Source organism: Heptranchias perlo, chromosome 11 (genome assembly GCF_035084215.1).
Source record: "Heptranchias perlo isolate sHepPer1 chromosome 11, sHepPer1.hap1, whole genome shotgun sequence".
In the NCBI taxonomy this organism is placed as follows: Eukaryota; Metazoa; Chordata; class Chondrichthyes; order Hexanchiformes; family Hexanchidae; genus Heptranchias; species Heptranchias perlo.
Genome location: NC_090335.1, coordinates 3,739,984 through 3,758,116, shown reverse-complemented (window position 1 = coordinate 3,758,116; position 18,133 = coordinate 3,739,984). Strand labels below are relative to the sequence as shown.

Genomic DNA, 18,133 nt, shown 5'->3' with positions numbered 1-18,133 from the left:
GAAATTAGGAGATCAAGGAGGGGCCATGAAAAAACACTGGCGAGCAAAATAAAGGAAAATCCTAAGATGTTTTATAAGTATATTAAGGGTAAGAGGATGACTAGGGAAAAAATAGGGCCCAATTAGGGACAAAAATGGCAATCTGTGTGTGGAGCCGGCAGATGTAGGAGGGGTTCTAAATGAATTTTTTGCATCTGTTTTCACTATGGAGAAGGACGATGTAGACATAGAAATACGGCAGGGGGACTGTGATATACTCGAACATATTAACATCGAGCGGGAGGAGGTATTGGCGGTTTTAGCAGGCCTAAAAATGGATAAATCCCCAGGCCCGGACGAAATGTATCCCAGGCTACTGTGTGAGGCAAAGGAGGAGATTGCGGGGGCTCTGACACCTATATTCAGAACCTCTCTGGCCACAGGGGATGTGCCAGAGGACTGGAGAACCGCTAATGTAGTACCATTATTTAAGAAGGGGAGTAGGGAAAAACCGGGGAACTACAGGCCAGTGAGCCTAACATCAGTGGTAGGAAAATTATTAGAAAAAATTCTGAAGGACAAAATTAGTCTCCACTTGGAGAAGCAAGGATTAATCAGGGATAGTCAACATGGCTTTGTCAAGGGAAGATCATGTCTGACTAATTTGATTGAATTTTTTGAGGGGGTGACTAGGCGTGTGGATGAGAGTAACGCAGTGGATGTGGTATACATGGATTTCAGTAAGGCCTTCGATAAAGTCCCCCACAGGAGACTGGTCAAGAAGGTACGAGCCCATGGAATCCAAGGTGCCTTGGCACTTTGGATACAAAACTGGCTTAGTGGCAGAAGGCAGAGGGTGATGGTCGAAGGTTGTTTTTGTGACTGGAAGCCTGTGGCCAGTGGGGTACCACAGGGATCGGTGCTGGGTCCCTTGCTGTTTGTGGTCTACATTAATGACTTGGATATGAATGTAAAAGGTATGATCAGTAAGTTCGCTGATGATACAAACATTGGTAGGGTGGTAAATAGCGAGGAGGATAGCCTCAGTCTGCAGGACGATATAGATGGGTTGGTCAGATGGGCGGAACAGTGGCAAATGGAATTTAACCCGGAAAAGTGCGAGGTGATGCACTTTGGAGGGACTAACAAGGCAAGGGAATACACAATGAATGGGAGGACCCTAGGCAAGACAGAGGGTCAGAGGGATCTTGGTGTGCAAGTTCACAGATCCCTGAAGGCGGCGGAACAGGTAGATAAGGTGGTAAAGAAGGCTTCTGGGATACTTGCCTTTATTAGCCGAGGCATAGAATATAAGAGCAAGGAGGTTATGATGGAGCTGTATAAAACACTGGTTAGGCCACAGCTGGAGTACTGTGTGCAGTTCTGGTCGCCACACTACAGGAAGGATGTGATCGCTTTGGAGAGGGTGCAGAGGAGATTCACCAGGATGTTACCAGGGCTGGAGCGCTTCAGCTATGAAGAGAGACTGGGAAGATTGGGTTTGTTTTCCTTGGAGCAGAGGAGGCTGAGGGGGGACATGATTGAGGTATACAAAATTATGAGGGGCACAGATAGGATGGATACTAAGGAGCTTTTTCCCTTCGTTGAGGGTTCTATAACAAGGGGGCATAGATTCAAGGTAAAAGGCGGGAGGTTTAGAGGGGATTTGAGAAAGAACTTTTTCACCCAGAGGGTGGTTGGAGTCTGGAACTCACTGTCTGAAAGGGTTGTGGAGGCAGGAACCCTCACAACATTCAAGAAGCATTTGGATGAGCACTTGAAATGCCATAGCATACAAGGCTACGGACCAAATGCTGGAATATGGGATTGGAGTAGACAGGGCTTGATGGCCGGCGCGGACACGATGGGCCGAAGGGCCTCTATCCGTGCTGTATAACTCTATGACTCTATGACTCTATGACACCTGCCCTCCCACCATACCCCTCAGTCTCTTCTCAATTCTACCCACCTGCTCTCTCACCATATCCCCCAGTCTCTTCTCAATTATACCTACCTGCCCTCCCACCATATCCCCCAGTCTCTCCTCAATTATACCTACTTGCCCTCCGACCATATCCCCCAGTCTCTCCTCAATTATACCTACTTGCCCTCCGACCATATCCCCCAGTCTCTCCTCAATTATACCGACCTCCCTCTCACCATATCCCCCAGTCTCTTCTCAATTATACCCACCTCCCTCTCACCATATTCCGCAGTCTCTTCCCAATTCTACCCACCTGCCCTCTCAACATATCCTTGAATCTCTTCTCAATTATACCTATTGCCCTCTCAACATGTCCCTCAGTCTCTCCTCAATTATACCCATCTGCTCTCTCACCATGTTCCCATGTCACTTCTCAATTATACCTACTTTCCCTCTCACCATACCCCCCAGTCTCTTCTCAATTATGCCTCCCTGCCCTCTCACTAGTTCCCCCAATCTCTTCTCAGTTATACATACATGCCCTTTCATCATTTCCCCCAGTCTCTTCTCAGTGATACCTCCATGACCTCTCACCATATCCCCCAGTCTCTTCTCAATTATACCTACCTGCCCTCTCACCATATCCCCCAGTCTCTTCTCAGTGATACCTCCATGACCTCTCACCATATCCCCCAGTCTCTTCTCAATTATACCTACCTGCCCTCTCACCATATCCCCCAGTCTCTTCTCAATTATACCTACCTGCCCTCTCACCATATCCCCCAGTCTCTTCTCAGTGATACCTCCATGACCTCTCACCATATCCCCCAGTCTCTTCTCAATTATACCTACCTGCCCTCTCACCATATCCCCCAGTCTCTTCTCAATTATACCTACCTGCCCTCTCACCATATCCCCCAGTCTCTTCTCAGTGATACCTCCATGACCTCTCACCATATCCCCCAGTCTCTTCTCAATTATACCTACCTGCCCTCTCATCATATCCCTTACACAGAATTCTAAGAACAGGACACAGTATTCTAAAACTGTACACAGAATTCTAAGAGCTGTACACAGTGTTCTAAGAACTGTACAAGTATTCTGCGAGCTGTACACTATATTCTAAGAACTGTATACTATATTCTGAGAACTGTACACATTGTTCTAAGAGCTGTACACGGTATTCTAAGAAGTGTACACAGTGTTCTAAGAGCTGTACACGGTAGTGTAAGAACTGTACATGCTCTTCTAAGAACTTTACACTCTTCTAAGAATTGTACATAGTATTCTAAGTGGTATACAGTATTCTAAGAACTGTGCATGGTATTCTAAGAGCTGTACACTATATTCTAAGAACTGTGCATGGTATTCTAAGAGCTGTACACTGTATTCTATGTGATTTATAAAGTGTGAGGATTACCTCAATGTTTCAGCTGAATATTGACCTTTTCTTCTTCCTCTTCCAACATCTGATTTGCTTCACTCACTACCATCGGGCATTGTTATGATAGCTTCAATTTATTGTCAATCAGGACCCCCAAATCTCTTTCATTTTCCGTGCATATTCACTATCGTGCTTTAGGGAAGGAAACCTGCCGTCCTTACCCAGTCTGGGTCTACATGTGACTCCAGCCCACATCAACATGGTTGACTCTTAACTGCCCTCTGAAATGGCCTAGCAAGTTGTATCAAAACCGCGACCTGTGGTTGAAGAAGAAGGCGGCCCACCACCACCTTCTCAGGCCAACTAGGGATGGGCAATAAATGCCGGCCTTGCCAGCAATGCCCACATCCTGAGAATGAATGGAATACCCCGCTTGATTCTCGGAAAAATCTGGTGTGGTGTAAAACGGGCGCTGATCTATTATCACCTGTTTTTGACCAATTTCAAAGACCAGTTTCACCCCCACTCTTCCCCCCCTTGGGGTGGGATTTCTGACCTGTTGCATTCTTGTAACAGAAATTAGGCCATTGAGTGTATGTGTATTTCTCATCATTTAAATATCGTCAAACTTGTGTAAGATTCACCTGTGCTGCATGTTGATTGGATCTAAATTGCTGACATACAAAAGTATGTAGAACCTACCATTAACTTATTGCAATGCCAAGTTTTCAGGTCAGTTTGGAAACACTGTAGATTTGGATAGAATTACACAACATTTTCCAGCACAGAAACAGGCCATTCAGCCTGTGCCAGTGTTTATGCTCCACACGAGCCTCCTCCCTCCCTACTTCATCTAACCCCATCAGCATATCCTTCTATTCCTTTCTCCCTCATGTATTTATCTAGCATCCCTTTAGTAGTACGTGTCTTTTTGCATTTAGCCGCGATTTATTTACACAAACTCTAAAATGTACCTTTAAGAAGTTACAGAGAGGTGTTGTATTGCAAGAGTATCGATAGATTTAAATTGTAAACAGTGTAAAATTGTGATGCGGTAATTCGTTAGATGTGAAATAATTACTTTAAAAGCTTTTTACAGTAGCTCCTAGCACATTTAATGACTTGTAAAGCTATTGTTCTTCGTAGATCAGTAGGGTATACAGTGCTACATTCTTTAATCATGAAGTAGAATCCATTTAAAAAGAACTCCAATTACTTCAATCATTTAATTAAAACCAGTGATCTGCGTGTCTGATTTTTGAGTGGAGTGTCAAACAACCTTTTCAATTCCGGTTGGATTAAATATCTAATGGAATTAGCCTTTACTTTAATAAAGTCTAATCAGGGACTTGTTGTAACAGATAGAATCTCAAAGTAGCCTTGAGTTTCTCCTAGTTGATCAGGTGTGTCGTGTCTACAGTTACTGTTCTCCCCAGGCACACCCAGTGTTTTATTTTAAAGTACTCTCATTCTATGACTGTCATTAACTAGCACCTCCAGCAGGTTCCCCTGTGTTACTGAAAAATGCCAGGTAGTAATATGCAATTTCAGGAACAATGTACATGATCGACAGCCGTGTAGGAGTATTGAGAGCATGATAAGGGTTAAAAGGTAATCAACACTGTTTTGGGGAGCAAATATCAATCACTCGGCTCGTGAGGAGCCAAATGCATTTGCTATGTTGCCATTGCCCATAAGCAACACAGTTACTGTTATGGCCTCATGCCTAGGATCCAATCTCTGAGGCTGTGCCAATAACATTAGGGAGCATTTATATCCACTCATGTCTCATAGATGATTAAAGCTTTGTATATCCTATGCAAATTCTGTACAATGGTGTCTTATAACATTTATAAGCAAAATGGCAAGTTTTTTTCATTTTAAATAGCACTGCACTCATCTTAATTGCAAATACATTTCTGCTCTTCAATAGACCAAACTAATCTTGTACTTCTAATAATACTCATTAAACTAGCGGCTTTGCATCATTTTTACTTGAGCAGTAACTCTCCATGAAGCCTGGCACTAATTGGGTTCAAGTTTATCTTCTATTATTTGTGTTTAAAATGTGTTACCTACGTTAAAAACCGGCATATGGACCAGCTCAGGCCGCAGGGCCACAGCGGGATGAGGCCACAGCAGGATGATGCCACAGCTGGATGTGGCTCAAGTTCTGTCAGTCACACCAGGCGGCTTAATGGTTCACAGCTTGATGCTCCATCTTGGATTGGAGAGCGGGAATGGTTAAACCAACTTCAGTGGTTGACACTGCTGATGTATGACATCAGCAGTTGTGGATTAGTCCAGCGTTGTCCAATACATTAGCCACCAGCCACATCTGGCCAATTGGGAATCCAGATGTGGCTAATTGCATTTCTGATTAGTAAATAAACATTGAGTAACAGACACCATCGCTGGGCGTGTGATCTCAATCCTCATATTCGCATGGCGCATGTAAGTGAACTTTAACCTTTTTGTGTGTTTTTTGGTAAATGATTAAGATGAAAAGCAGAGTGTGCGAGTGTTTTGATCGTTGGGTCTGCTTCACATCTTGGTCACTGAATGTTAAGTAAATGTACAGATGTGAAGTACATTTACCTGGATTGTGAGTGTGTGTGAGGCGTTTTCTACTAAAATTATTGCCTGGCTAAAATGGTGTCTCCGTAGCAACACCTGTGGCTAGTCAGCAATTTGTATTGGGTAACACTGGACCAGTCCATGTCCAGCTCTGTTTCGCCTCACAGCTGAAGAATGTTGTATGCCAATGAATTCCTCTATAGGAAGATAGAGGAGCAAAACATTGATTCATTATTTCTTTTCTCATTCTATTATTGTTTAATAAAAAGAATGTTGCTTCACTGTCATTTTATTTTAATTTTGTTGAGTTATATCCTTTAATGATTCACTCTTTTTCATGTTGACATCACTTACTTCATTTGCTCCAATCGCACAGTTCACTGCTGCTTGCACCGTAGCCCCTCGGAGAATGTTATTATCAGCCGTTTGCTGACCGCCACACATTCCTCTTTAGCTCGAAGGAGAAGTTCAGCTGTGTTGTCAGGTTGTTCCAAACATCATTCAGGTAAACAAGGTTGAAAGGTCAAACCACGGAATGTTAAACCAGTTTTTTTCCCTCTAAAACTCCCTTGCTTTTAAACCCGAGTGTTTTAAATGTTGCTTTACCGTATTTCCTGGTTGACTACATTTTACATGTTTTAAAGAATTGATAAAAACTGCTCAGAGTCAAACTATTAAAACATATTTGATCAAAAGATGCATTTTTAAATAGCCTGTCTTCCTTTAAAATCAATGGGTGCCCAAGAGGATAATGTATTTCTACAATGTTTGGTGTTTATTTAATGATCCTAATATTTACAGTTAAAAAAACTACCAGCAACATTTCTTTGGAGACAAGACTGGGAGGTTTTCCCTGTTCTCTATAATCACGGGTTAGTAACTGTAGAATCCCTACCCAAATTGTGTAAATGTTTCTTTGAAAATCCAGAAACTGAGAAGCGAGGAGGGTATTAGGTGATAAAAATGTGGTTGGTGTGAGACTTTAAAGAGATCACAGAAGGCCGTTGCCTCATTCCGCCCTGAGGCCTATAATCTCTAACTCGGGGAACGAACTTTGATGACCCCATACTCCAAGGCCGCAAGTGACCTATTTTCAAAACCAAGGGCAAATACTTGAACAAAACCAAGGCCTTTGAACTGTTTAACACTAAATTGGTGTTCACAGACTGCAGGTAAAACTGTAGATACACAGTGTGTATTCCAATATAAAATTTATTGAACAATGATGTGTAAATAGTAAGATATATTAAAGGAGGATGTAACAAAGAGAAATGTCATCAATTACATATTCAATTTATGTATGAAATGTTGTTCTTATTGGTTGGATGTGCTAAACACAACAGTCTATTTCAATGAATTTAAAAGTGCTTTTGATAAATGTACGCAGTTCACAATGTTCTTGGAAGATTTATTGGTGTTAACACATTATGGAATAGCGACAGAAGTGAGGTTGATCCTACTGAGAGCAAACTGCAAGATTCTCCAGGAAGTGCAGTGCCATCTAAATTTGGCACAGGGCAAGAAAATTAATTGTTCAGCAATTTTTGGATTAATTGTAGAAAAATAGACAAAACTTTAGAGAATGTACCTGAAACCCTTGGACCTTTTAAAAAATCCATCCAATGCTCCACTTTCAGCTGAATTGCTTATAGATGATGAAAGAGTTTGATGGGGTAGACGTGGAGAAAATGTTTCCACTTGTGGGGGAGACCAGAACTAGAGGTCATAAAATATAAAATAGTCATTAATAAATCCAATAGGAAATTCAGGAGAAACTTCATTACCCAGAGAGTGGTGAGAATGTGGAACTCACTGTCACAAGGAGTAATTGAGGCGAATGGTATAGATGCATTTAAGGGGAAACTAGAAAAACACCTGCAGCTACTGACCGATCGTATCTCGGAGCTGGAGCTGCGGGTGGACTCACTGTGGAGCATCCGCGATGCAGAGAAACTCGTGGATAGCACGTTTAGCGAGTTGGTCACACCGCAGGTAAAGGGTATACAGGCAGGAAGTGAATGGGTGACCACCAGGAAGAGTAAGAAATGCAGGCAGGTAGTGCAGGGGTCCCCTGTGGCCATCCCCCTCTCAAACAGATATGCCACTTTGGATGCTGTTGGGGGGGATGACTTATCAGGGGAAGGCAGCAGCAGCCAACTTCCTGGCACCACGGGTAGCTCTGCTGCACAGGCTGGGAGGAAAAAGAGTGGCAGAGCTATAGTGATAGGGGACTCGATTGTAAGGGGAATAGACAGGCGTTTCTGCGGCCGCAACCGAGACTCCAGGATGGTGTGTTGCCTCCCTGGTGCAAGGATCAAGGATGTCTCGGAGCGGCTACAGGACATTTTGGAGGGGGAGGGCGAACAGCCAGCTGTCGTGGTGCACATAGGCACCAACGATATAGGTAAAAAAGGGGATGAGGTCCTAAAAGCAGAATATAGGGAGTTAGGAGGTAAATTAAAAAATAGGACCTCAAAGGTAGTAATCTCAGGATTGCTGCCAGTGCCACGTGCTAGTCAGAGTAGAAATAGGAGGATATTTCAAATGAATACGTGGCTAGAGGAATGGTGCAAGGGGGAGGGATTCAAATTCCTGGGACACTGGAAACGGTTCTGGGGGAGGTGGGACCAGTACAAACCGGACGGTCTGCACCTGGGCAGGGCCGGGACCGCTGTCCTAGGAGGAGTGTTTGCTAGTGCTGTTGGGGAGGGTTTAAACTAAAGTGGCAGGGGGTTGGGAACCTGAGCAGGGAGAGAGAGGAAAGCGTAACAGGAAGGGACAGAAGGTATGGAGTAATAGGTAAAGTGTTAAAAAAGGAAAAAGCAGGAACTAAGCATCACAAAACAGATTTGAAAGTTCTTTATCTGAATGCACGTAGCATTCGTAATAAAATGGACGAGTTAACGGCACAAATAACTACGTATGGGTATGATCTTGTGGCCATTACAGAAACATGGCTGCAGGGTGACAACGACTGGGAATTAAATATGCCAGGGTATTTAACAATCAGGAAGGACAGGCAGGAAGGAAGGGGAGGTGGGGTGGCTATGTTAATAAAGGAAGGAATCACTGTAATACAGAGAAATGATATTGGGACAAAGCATCAAGATAATGAAACAGTTTGGGTGGAGATAAGGAATAATAAGGGAAAAAAAACATTAGTGGGCGTAGTATATAGGCCTCCTAATAGTTGCAACTCTGCTGGAAGAAGTATTAATCAGGAAATAGTCGGGGCATGTAATAAGGGAACAGCCATAATTATGGGGGATTTTAATTATCATATTAACTGGACAAATCAAATTGGGCAGAGCAGCCTTGAGGACGAGTTCATTGAGTGCATCAGGGATGGATTTCTTGAGCAGTATGTAACTGATCCTACAAGGGGGCAGGCAACCTTGGACCTGGTCCTGTGTAATGAGTCAGGATTAATTAATAATGTCCTAGTTAAGGATCCCCTTGGAACGAGCGACCACAACATGGTTGAATTCCATATCCAATTAGAGGGTGAGAAGGTTGATTCTCAAACAAGCGTACTGAGCTTGAATAAAGGAGACTATGATGGTATGAGAGCGGAATTGATTAAAGTGGACTGGGAAAATAGATTAAAGGGTAAGACGGTACATGAGCAGTGGTGTTCATTTAGGGAGTTATTTTACAACTTTCAAAATAAATATATTCCACTGAGGAAAAAAGGGTGTAAAAGAAATGACAGCCACCCGTGGCTAAGTAAAGAAATCAAGGATAGTATCCGACTAAAAACAAGGACATATAAGGTAGCCAAACTTAGTGGGAAGATAGAAGATTGGGAATTCTTCAAAAGACAGCAAAAAGTAACTAAAGGATTGATTAAGAAAGGGAAGTTAGATTATGAAAATAAATTAGCAAAAAATATAAAAACAGATAGCAAGAGTTTCTATAGTTATATAAAAAGAAAAAGGGTGGCTAAGGCAAACATAGGTCCCTTAGAGGATGAGACCGGGAAATTAATGGTGGGAAACATGGAGATGGCAAAAATGCTGAACAAATATTTTGTTTCAGTCTTTACAGTAGAGGACACTAAGAATATCCCAACACTGGACAAACAGGGGACTCTCGGGGGGGAGGAGCTAAATACGATTAAAATCACTCAAGAGATGGTACTCAGTAAAATAATGGGACTCAAGGCGGATAAATCCCCTGGACCTGATGGCTTCCATCCTAGGGTCTTGAGGGAAGTGGCAGTAGGGATTGTGGATGCTTTGGTGATAGTTTTCCAAAATTCCCTGGACTCAGGAGAGGTCCCGGCAGATTGGAAAACTGCTAATGTAACACCGTTATTTAAAAAGGGTAGTAGGCAGAAGGCTGGAAATTATAGGCCAGTTAGCTTAACATCTGTGGTGGGTAAAATTTTGGAGTCTATTATTAAGGAGACAGTAACGGAACATTTAGATAAGCATAATTTAATAGGACAAAGTCAGCATGGCTTTATGAAGGGGAAGTCATGTCTGACAAATTTGCTTGAGTTCTTCGAGGATATAACGTATAGGGTGGATAAAGGGGAACCAGTGGACGTAGTGTATTTAGACTTCCAGAAGGCATTCGACAAGGTGCCACATAAAAGATTATTACTTAAGATAAAAAATCACGGGATTGGGGGTAATATTCTGGCATGGGTGGAGGATTGGTTATCGAACAGGAAGCAGAGAGTTGGGATAAATGGTTCATTCTCGGACTGGCAACCAGTAACCAGTGGTGTTCCACAGGGGTCGGTGCTGGGTCCCCAACTCTTTACAATCTATATTAACGATTTGGAGGAGGGGACCGAGTGCAACATATCAAAATTTGCAGATGATACAAAGATGGGAGGGAAAGTAGAGAGTGAGGAGGACATAAAAAACCTGCAAGGGGATATAGACAGGCTGGGTGAGTGGGCGGAGATTTGGCAGATGCAATATAATATTGGAAAATGTGAGGTTATGCACTTTGGCAGGAAAAATCAGAGAGCAAGTTATTTTCTTAATGGCGAGAGACTGGAAAGTACTGCAGTACAAAGGGATCTGGGGGTCCTAGTGCAAGAAAATCAAAAAGTTGGTATGCAGGTGCAGCAGGTGATCAAGAAAGCCAACGGAATGTTGGCTTTTATTGCTCGGGGGATAGAATATAAAAACAAGGAGGTATTGCTGCAGTTATATAAGGTATTGGTGAGACCGCACCTGGAATACTGCATACAGTTTTGGTCTCCATACTTAAGAAAAGACATACTTGCTCTCGAGGCAGTACAAAGAAGGTTCACTCGGTTAATCCCGGGGATGAGGGGGCGGACATATGAGGAGAGGTTGAGTAGATTGGGACTCTACTCATTGGAGTTCAGAAGAATGAGAGGCGATCTTATTGAAACATATAAGATTGTGAAGGGTCTTGATCGGGTGGATGCAGTAAGGATGTTCCCAAAGATGGGTGAAACTAGAACTAGGGGGCATAATCTTAGAATAAGGGGCTGCTCTTTCAAAACTGAGATGAGGAGAAACTTCTTCACTCAGAGGGTGGTAGGTCTGTGGAATTTGCTGCCCCAGGAAGCTGTGGAAGCTACATCATTAGATAAATTTAAAACAGAAATAGACAGTTTCCTAGAAGTAAAGGGAATTAGGGGTTATGGGGAGCGGGCAGGAAATTGGACATGAAGCTGAGTTCGGATCGGTCAATGCCCTGTGGGTGGCGGAGAGGGCCCAGGGGCTATGTGGCCGGGTCCTGCTCCGACTTATTGTGTTCTTTAGATTTGTGGTTGGGATCAGATCAGCCATGATCTTGTTGAATGGCGGAGCAGGCTCGAGGGGCCGATTGGCCTACTCCTGCTCCAATTTCTTATGTTCTTATGTTCTTATGATATCCTGATAGGTGAGTTGAAGTAGGGAGGGAGGAGGCTCGTGTGGAGCATAAACACCAGCACAGACCAGTTGGGCCGAATGGCCTGTTTCAGTGCTGTAGTTTCGATGTAACTCGATGTACTTTCTCTCCTGCAAACTAGTCTTGTTCAGTTGGGCAATGGCACTGCACATCAAATAATCATGTGGAGTAAAAGTCAGTCAATGCTGGTTTCACCAGTGGGAGATACCTTTGTGAGGGACCCAGATTTAATGTTACAGCCTCGACTGTCTCCTGAACTTGGACTGCAATAATGTTTTGAGGTTTTATCAATTTGCAGCCAATCAGACACAGGGCATGTTCTAATATTCAGATCTCAGAAAGGTTCGGAGAATAAAGCTGGCCGGGGGAGGGGAAGAAGAGAATTGATTGCATCCTTCAAAGCACCATCAGCCAACGTAGAGCTGTGGAGAAATCAGACTTGCTGGGCACAGCATTAGGGATAGGAAGGCAGAAATCTGGATTTATATAATTGGAAAATAATTTCCAGTTGTACTGTAAAGTTCAGCACAGAACAACCAGACGTTCTCTGAGGTTCTATGGTGCATGTGTTGATAGAATAACTATATACATTAATTCACTACATTGAGACAGTACCAAAGAACCCTAAGTATGTTATATTTTGTAATACCTGATACAAATAATTGTGATGGGCAGGACAATTCTAGTTTGTTTCATCCAATAATCTTGCTCTAATCATTTTTCCTCCTTGTTCTATATTCTCTTATGCTTTGTTCTCTGAAACTTTAACTCTTTAGTGTCCCATGTCTGCCCTTGTATAGTCTCAGGTAGTCCCCTCAAGACCGCTTCCAAACCTACGCACAATCGAAGTGGGGACAGACAGAACGCAGCAGCCACCTCCAGCTCACCAGGGGAGACGAAAGGGGTGCTGATGTCAGAATTGCAACAGGTAGTGAAAAGAATTATAAGACTAATAATGGAGGTGAAGAATGAATAACATTGGTGATACTTGTAGATATCGTGCTTATATCTTTTCATTTATTGGTCAAGATCGGGTATTGTTCATATTAACAAGTATGGTCAAATGAACAGCGACCGCCTGCTGGTACAATCACACTGCCTCTCAGTAAAGACTTGATACAATTGCTGTTCCCAATGAAAGTTCTATTCTTAAATTACACTCAATCATAATCCTGACATCAATCCTGCATATTTCTCAATCTGCTTCCCGGCAGGGAGACTGAGTATAGCAACACTGGCATTGAATTAAAATTAAACTAATAACCTGTATAGGTTATTAATCTTTAAAACTCCAAGATTTGTATGTAAAATGATGGGTTATATTACATGTGTGTGTACTGTCCTGATCTGGTTCCACATTCATAAAGCCCAGAATTAATTAGAGACCCTATACATTGCCCGTAATCCAGACCTAGTGACCCTTATTTTGTATAAAATGTACAAAGTACTTCCCCCCGTGCCTCGTTTCTATTCATGAAGAATGGGTAATGTCACATATCGGTGAGTTGCCATTAACCGCAGTGGGTAACAATGGGTGGCATGGTATACCAAACTAACATAACATTGGACATCCAGAGTTCTATAAAAGGATAATGATTATTTCCCTGTGAGGAGCAACCCATTCTCAGGGGTTCAGATGATACACACTCCATTAACAACACTCGAGAGTCAAACCTTCAATTGGTAAAATTCATCAATCAACACTTAACAAGCTTGTATTTATTTTAAACAGGTCAAGACCCGTCTAAAAATGTCACACACAGTAGTGCAACATGTATACATTGATCCTCTGCCATCTCAGGTGGATGTAAAAGATCCCATGGTACTATTTGAAGAAGACCAGGAGAGTTCTCCTCGGTGTCCTGGCCAATATTTATCCCTCAACCAACATCACTAAAAACAGAGTATCTGGTCATTATCACATTGCTGTTTGTGGGATCTTGCTGTGCACAAATTGACTGCCACATTTCCCTACATTACAACAGCGACCACACTTCGAAAGTACTTTATTGGCTGTAAAGCGCCTTGGGATGTCCTGAGGTCCTGGAAGGTGCTGTATAAATTCAAGTCTTTTTTCTTCTAATTTCGTCAATTGGAATTTCTACCCCAAGTCGGTAAAACTCGTTATCTGAACCTCAGAACTGGATACTCTCCTCAATGTATTGACTTTCCAAAAATATTTAAAAGTTATTTCTATGGTGTTGAATTTTCTGTACGGTATTTAGTGCTGTGCTCCCATTATTAATCATAGATGCAGCGTGACATAAAACCCAAAGGAATGTTGGATCTGTAATAGTACCAGATTATTTTTAGTTAATTACAGGAAAATTCATTATCTTAGATCATTTTTTCTATAATGTTTATAAGAGTACAGTTGGCAGAGAATTAGAGGGTAATTCCAGGTTCATGCTCCTGCTGGGAATCCATCCCTGTCTCCCAGCATATTGCATCTGTGCATACTTGGAAAATCCCTCTAAATTTCCAGAGACCATAAAAAGTTAAAGAAAGGACTTATATAGTACCTTTCATGACCTATCACTTTACAGCCAATGAAGTACTTTTGAAGTGTAGTCACTGTTGTAATGTAGGAAACACAGCAGCCAATTTGCGCACAGCAAGATCCCACAAACAGCAATGAGGTACATGAGCAGATAATCTCTCAATAGTGATATTGGTTGAGGAGTAAATATTGGCCAGGCGTCCTGAGAGAACTCCCCTGCTCTTCTTCGAAATAGTGCCATGGGATCTTTTATGTCCACCTGAGAGGGCAGATGTGGCCTCGATTTAATGTTTCATCCAAAAGGCGAGACCTCTGGGAGTGCAGCACTCCCTCAGTACTGCACTGGGAGTGTCAGCCTAGATTTTGTGCTCAAGTCTTTAGAGTGAGTCTTGAACCCACAACCTTCGAAGGGGAGAAAAGTACGTTCCACATAGTTTTTACAATGAATTCCACTTATGTTTGTTTCCGATGTATCCATTTATATTTGTATATATTTATATATATGTTAAAGAACAATCTCGGCATCCCAACCTACGCACCATATAACTGAATGGAATAAAATTCCTGTTATAGTGAAATCACTACCTACTTATATAGGGAATCTGGAGCAGGCCGCAAAGGAACAAAGTGACTGGGGCAAACCGAAAGAAGCAGGGAAAGACTGGAGACGGAGGGAGAGCTGAGATGGTATTACTGAGCTCCCAAATCTCTGGCATGGTATTGTAATAACAAAAAACAAAATGGCCTAGAAATATTGCAAACAATATTGTTTTTCTTTTGAGTTTGTGATCATAAAGATTGCAATTTGAAAGAATTCAGCAAGCACTGTGGAAGAAATGAGGACACATGGACGTCAGGTGAGGACGAGATCTGACTCTGCTGCAATATTGTGGCGCTCACACTGCCCTCTGTCTCTCACTGTTCGGACATGAAGATGGGCCACTAGAGTGAGGGGATGTGGAACTGGGCGATGCTACCAGTGTCATGGGACCATATTGCAGCGCGAGTCAGCATCTTCGACAGGTCAAGGGGGAGGAATGTTAAAATGGGACAGGGAAAATTATTTGTTTTCTTTTTTAAAAAACTGTAGCATTGCTTTGAAAAGAGAAACTTGCAATTGAGGTTAAACTCACATCGACCCTAGCCAAACTTAATGGAAGACTTTCCTCTTTGCTGTCCCAGGCATGTGCTGGGAGAACAGATTGGGAAATTGCGAGCCCGGCCAGTGATTTTCCGCCCGTGGAATGAATGAATGGAAAATCGTGTGCCGCGGATGCACAGAGTCCTGATACGCTCTGCTGATGAGCACCAGAGGCGGAGAATCTCCCCATTAATCTCCTTAAATATTGCACTGTGTTTAGGAACTTAGGAGCAGCTCAATTCCGTTTGCTCTGAAAACTCAACGACTGACCAGCCATATTGGCCGATGCAGCTTATTCATCCTTCACCAAACACTTACCGGCTTTAAGTAACCGCCCCGTCACCACATACTCACCATTGCTTTCCTAACACATCAATCCTCGTGGCGTACCGCCCTCCCACGGCCAACTGGAAGCAAACAGACTCTTTGTTACCTGATTGGATGACTCTTGCCTGTCAACTCGCCAAGGCTTCTTCGGCAGCACCTCCCAAACCCGCGACCTCTACCACCTAGAAGGACAAGAGCAGCAGGCACATGGGAAGAACACCACCTGCACGTTCCCCTCCAAGTCACACACCATCCCGACTTGGAAATATATTGTCGTTCCTTCATTGTCGCTGGGTCAAAATCCTGGAACTCCCTTCCTAACAGCACTGTGGGAGAACCTTCACCACACGGACTGCAGCGGTTCAAGAAGGCGGCTCACCACCACCTTCTCAAGGGCAATTAGGGATGGGCAATAAATGCTGGCCTCGCCAGTGACGCCCACATCCCATGAACGAATTACAAAAAATCAAGCAGCATTTTCTCCCATCTCCAATATTTTTACAATTAATAAATGAAAGCATTCAAAGAAAATGAAAACACACATCATTGTTTTTTAATGCCCCAATTTATTCCTCTCAAGACAGAGATGAGGGCCCTGAAAATCCAAGGAGGTTCTGGCAGAATCCCCACTGGGACTTAGCAGGGACATAGCTGCATTAGGTCTCTGCTCTGTCCAGGAATTTATGACATACCCAATAAGGGTGTGACCTACAACCTGAGCCTTGCGAGGCAGATCTCCTCAGGGTAGAGGCTCCTTGTGCACCAACGTTTCCACTCGCCTGCCTCAGTCAGGACTCAGTACAGTACTGGGTATATGCTCATTGTGAGTTCTCAGCCCTGGATTGTGCCTGCCCCCAAGGAGTGTGCTTAATGGGGATGGGAAATCCAATGCAACTCCTGAAGGGCTAGCAGCTGCCATTAAATTTGTTGGCAGTAGGAGCTTACATCTGGAAAGCAATGACTCAGTGCGCACAAACAACACCAACATGCAATGATTCAGCAGCAGAGCTGTTCCTTCAGGAAGGGGGCTAAAGGAGGCTTGCCCTGATAGACGCTGAAGGACCCCCTCCCCACAGGAGAGCCATCTAAACCAGTGTTGTCCAATACATTAGAAACCAGCCACATCTGGCCAATTGGAAATCCAGATGTGGCTAATTGCATTTCTGATTAGCAAATAAACATTGAGTGATAGACACTGTCACTGGGCGTGTGATCTCAATCCTCATATTCGCATGGCGCATGTATGTGAACTTTAACCTTTGTGTGCGTTTGCTGGTAAAATCGTAAGATGAAAACCAATGTGGCGAGTGTTTCTTTTGATCGTTGCAGCTGCTTTACTTCTTTGGTTACTTAATGATGGCAGATGTTTGTTAAGTAAATGTACAGATGAAGTATATTTACCTGGATTGTGCGAGTGTGTGTGAGGCGTTTTCTACCAAAATTTGTAAAATGGTGTCGCCATAGTCACAGCTGTGACTAGTCAGTAATTTCTATTGCACAACCCTGGTCTAGATTGTAGGGTAGGTCATGGTCCAAAGGGACAATGCAGTCTCCCACATTCAGAAGTCCTGGGAGCAGATGAGGAAAAAGATTCCCAGCTTCAGAAGATCAGCCAAGGTAAGGCTATCCAGCATTTCCCAAGCACAGTAGATGAGCAAAGTATTCAAGCCACAAAGAGTTTCCTATTAACTTCTTACATATTGATTTGGGCTACATTCAAAGCACTCGGGGGCAGCCTTACAACTGTTTTGTAGCTTTGCCCATACGGTATCAGGGCAAACTTTCTATCTGCAACTCCAGACTGGGAATACTGTTGCACTAAGATCTGTAATCATGAGACCACAAGAGAAGTTTTCAACAAAATCTAGTTGTGTGACACAAGTTTATTTACTTGCAGAATTTGGGCACATGGGTGTCATTGTCTGAACTCTTCAAATGTTGTATAACTTGCATATATACAACATCATTAATGTAGAAAAAGTCTTGAGGTGTTTTACGGAGGTCGGGGGCGGGGAGATATTAAAAAGAGAGGAAGGATGTTGTACCATGGTGGGAGCATTAGGAGAGATGAGAAAAACCTTGGTTGAAAAGATGGTTTCAAGAAGGTTTTTAAAGGTGGGGAGAGGTAGAGGGGTATTTAGGTGGGGGTGGGGTGGGGGGAGAACAAGAGTAGGGCCTAAGTATTTGAAGGTGTGCTGTGAACGGTGGGACGAGGAGAATGGGGATGTACAGATGGCCATAGTCAAGAAGACCAAATGGGGCTGCAGTGGCAGGATGGGGTGAGAGCCTGAACAGTTTTGTAGATGAGCATGTGGATTTTAAATTTAAAGTATTGGAGAACAGGGGGCCAGTATAATTAAGCAAGGATGATGGGTGAGCAATACTCGGTGCAGGGGAGGGGACGGGTGGCTTCGTTTT

The 18,133-nt window shown here is 43.2% G+C and overlaps 1 protein-coding gene and 1 long non-coding RNA gene across 7 annotated transcripts in view; one reads left to right on the top strand and one right to left on the bottom strand.

Annotated features, from left to right (window-relative positions):
* Positions 1-5,735, bottom strand: part of LOC137327052 (uncharacterized) — a 111,937-nt gene extending 106,202 nt beyond the window's left edge. For both annotated transcript variants that reach the window (XR_010964343.1, XR_010964344.1), the window contains exon 1: positions 5,367-5,735. This is a non-coding gene — a long non-coding RNA (uncharacterized lncRNA). The remainder of the gene's footprint in view (positions 1-5,366) is intronic.
* The window catches only part of LOC137327050 (MAP7 domain-containing protein 2-like), a 223,939-nt gene that overhangs the window by 147,894 nt on the left and 57,912 nt on the right, over positions 1-18,133 (top strand). For all 5 annotated transcript variants that reach the window (XM_067992442.1, XM_067992441.1, XM_067992440.1 and 2 more), the window contains one exon: positions 12,548-12,675. In XM_067992442.1, the coding sequence (XP_067848543.1) occupies positions 12,548-12,675 (128 nt within the window). The remainder of the gene's footprint in view (positions 1-12,547; positions 12,676-18,133) is intronic.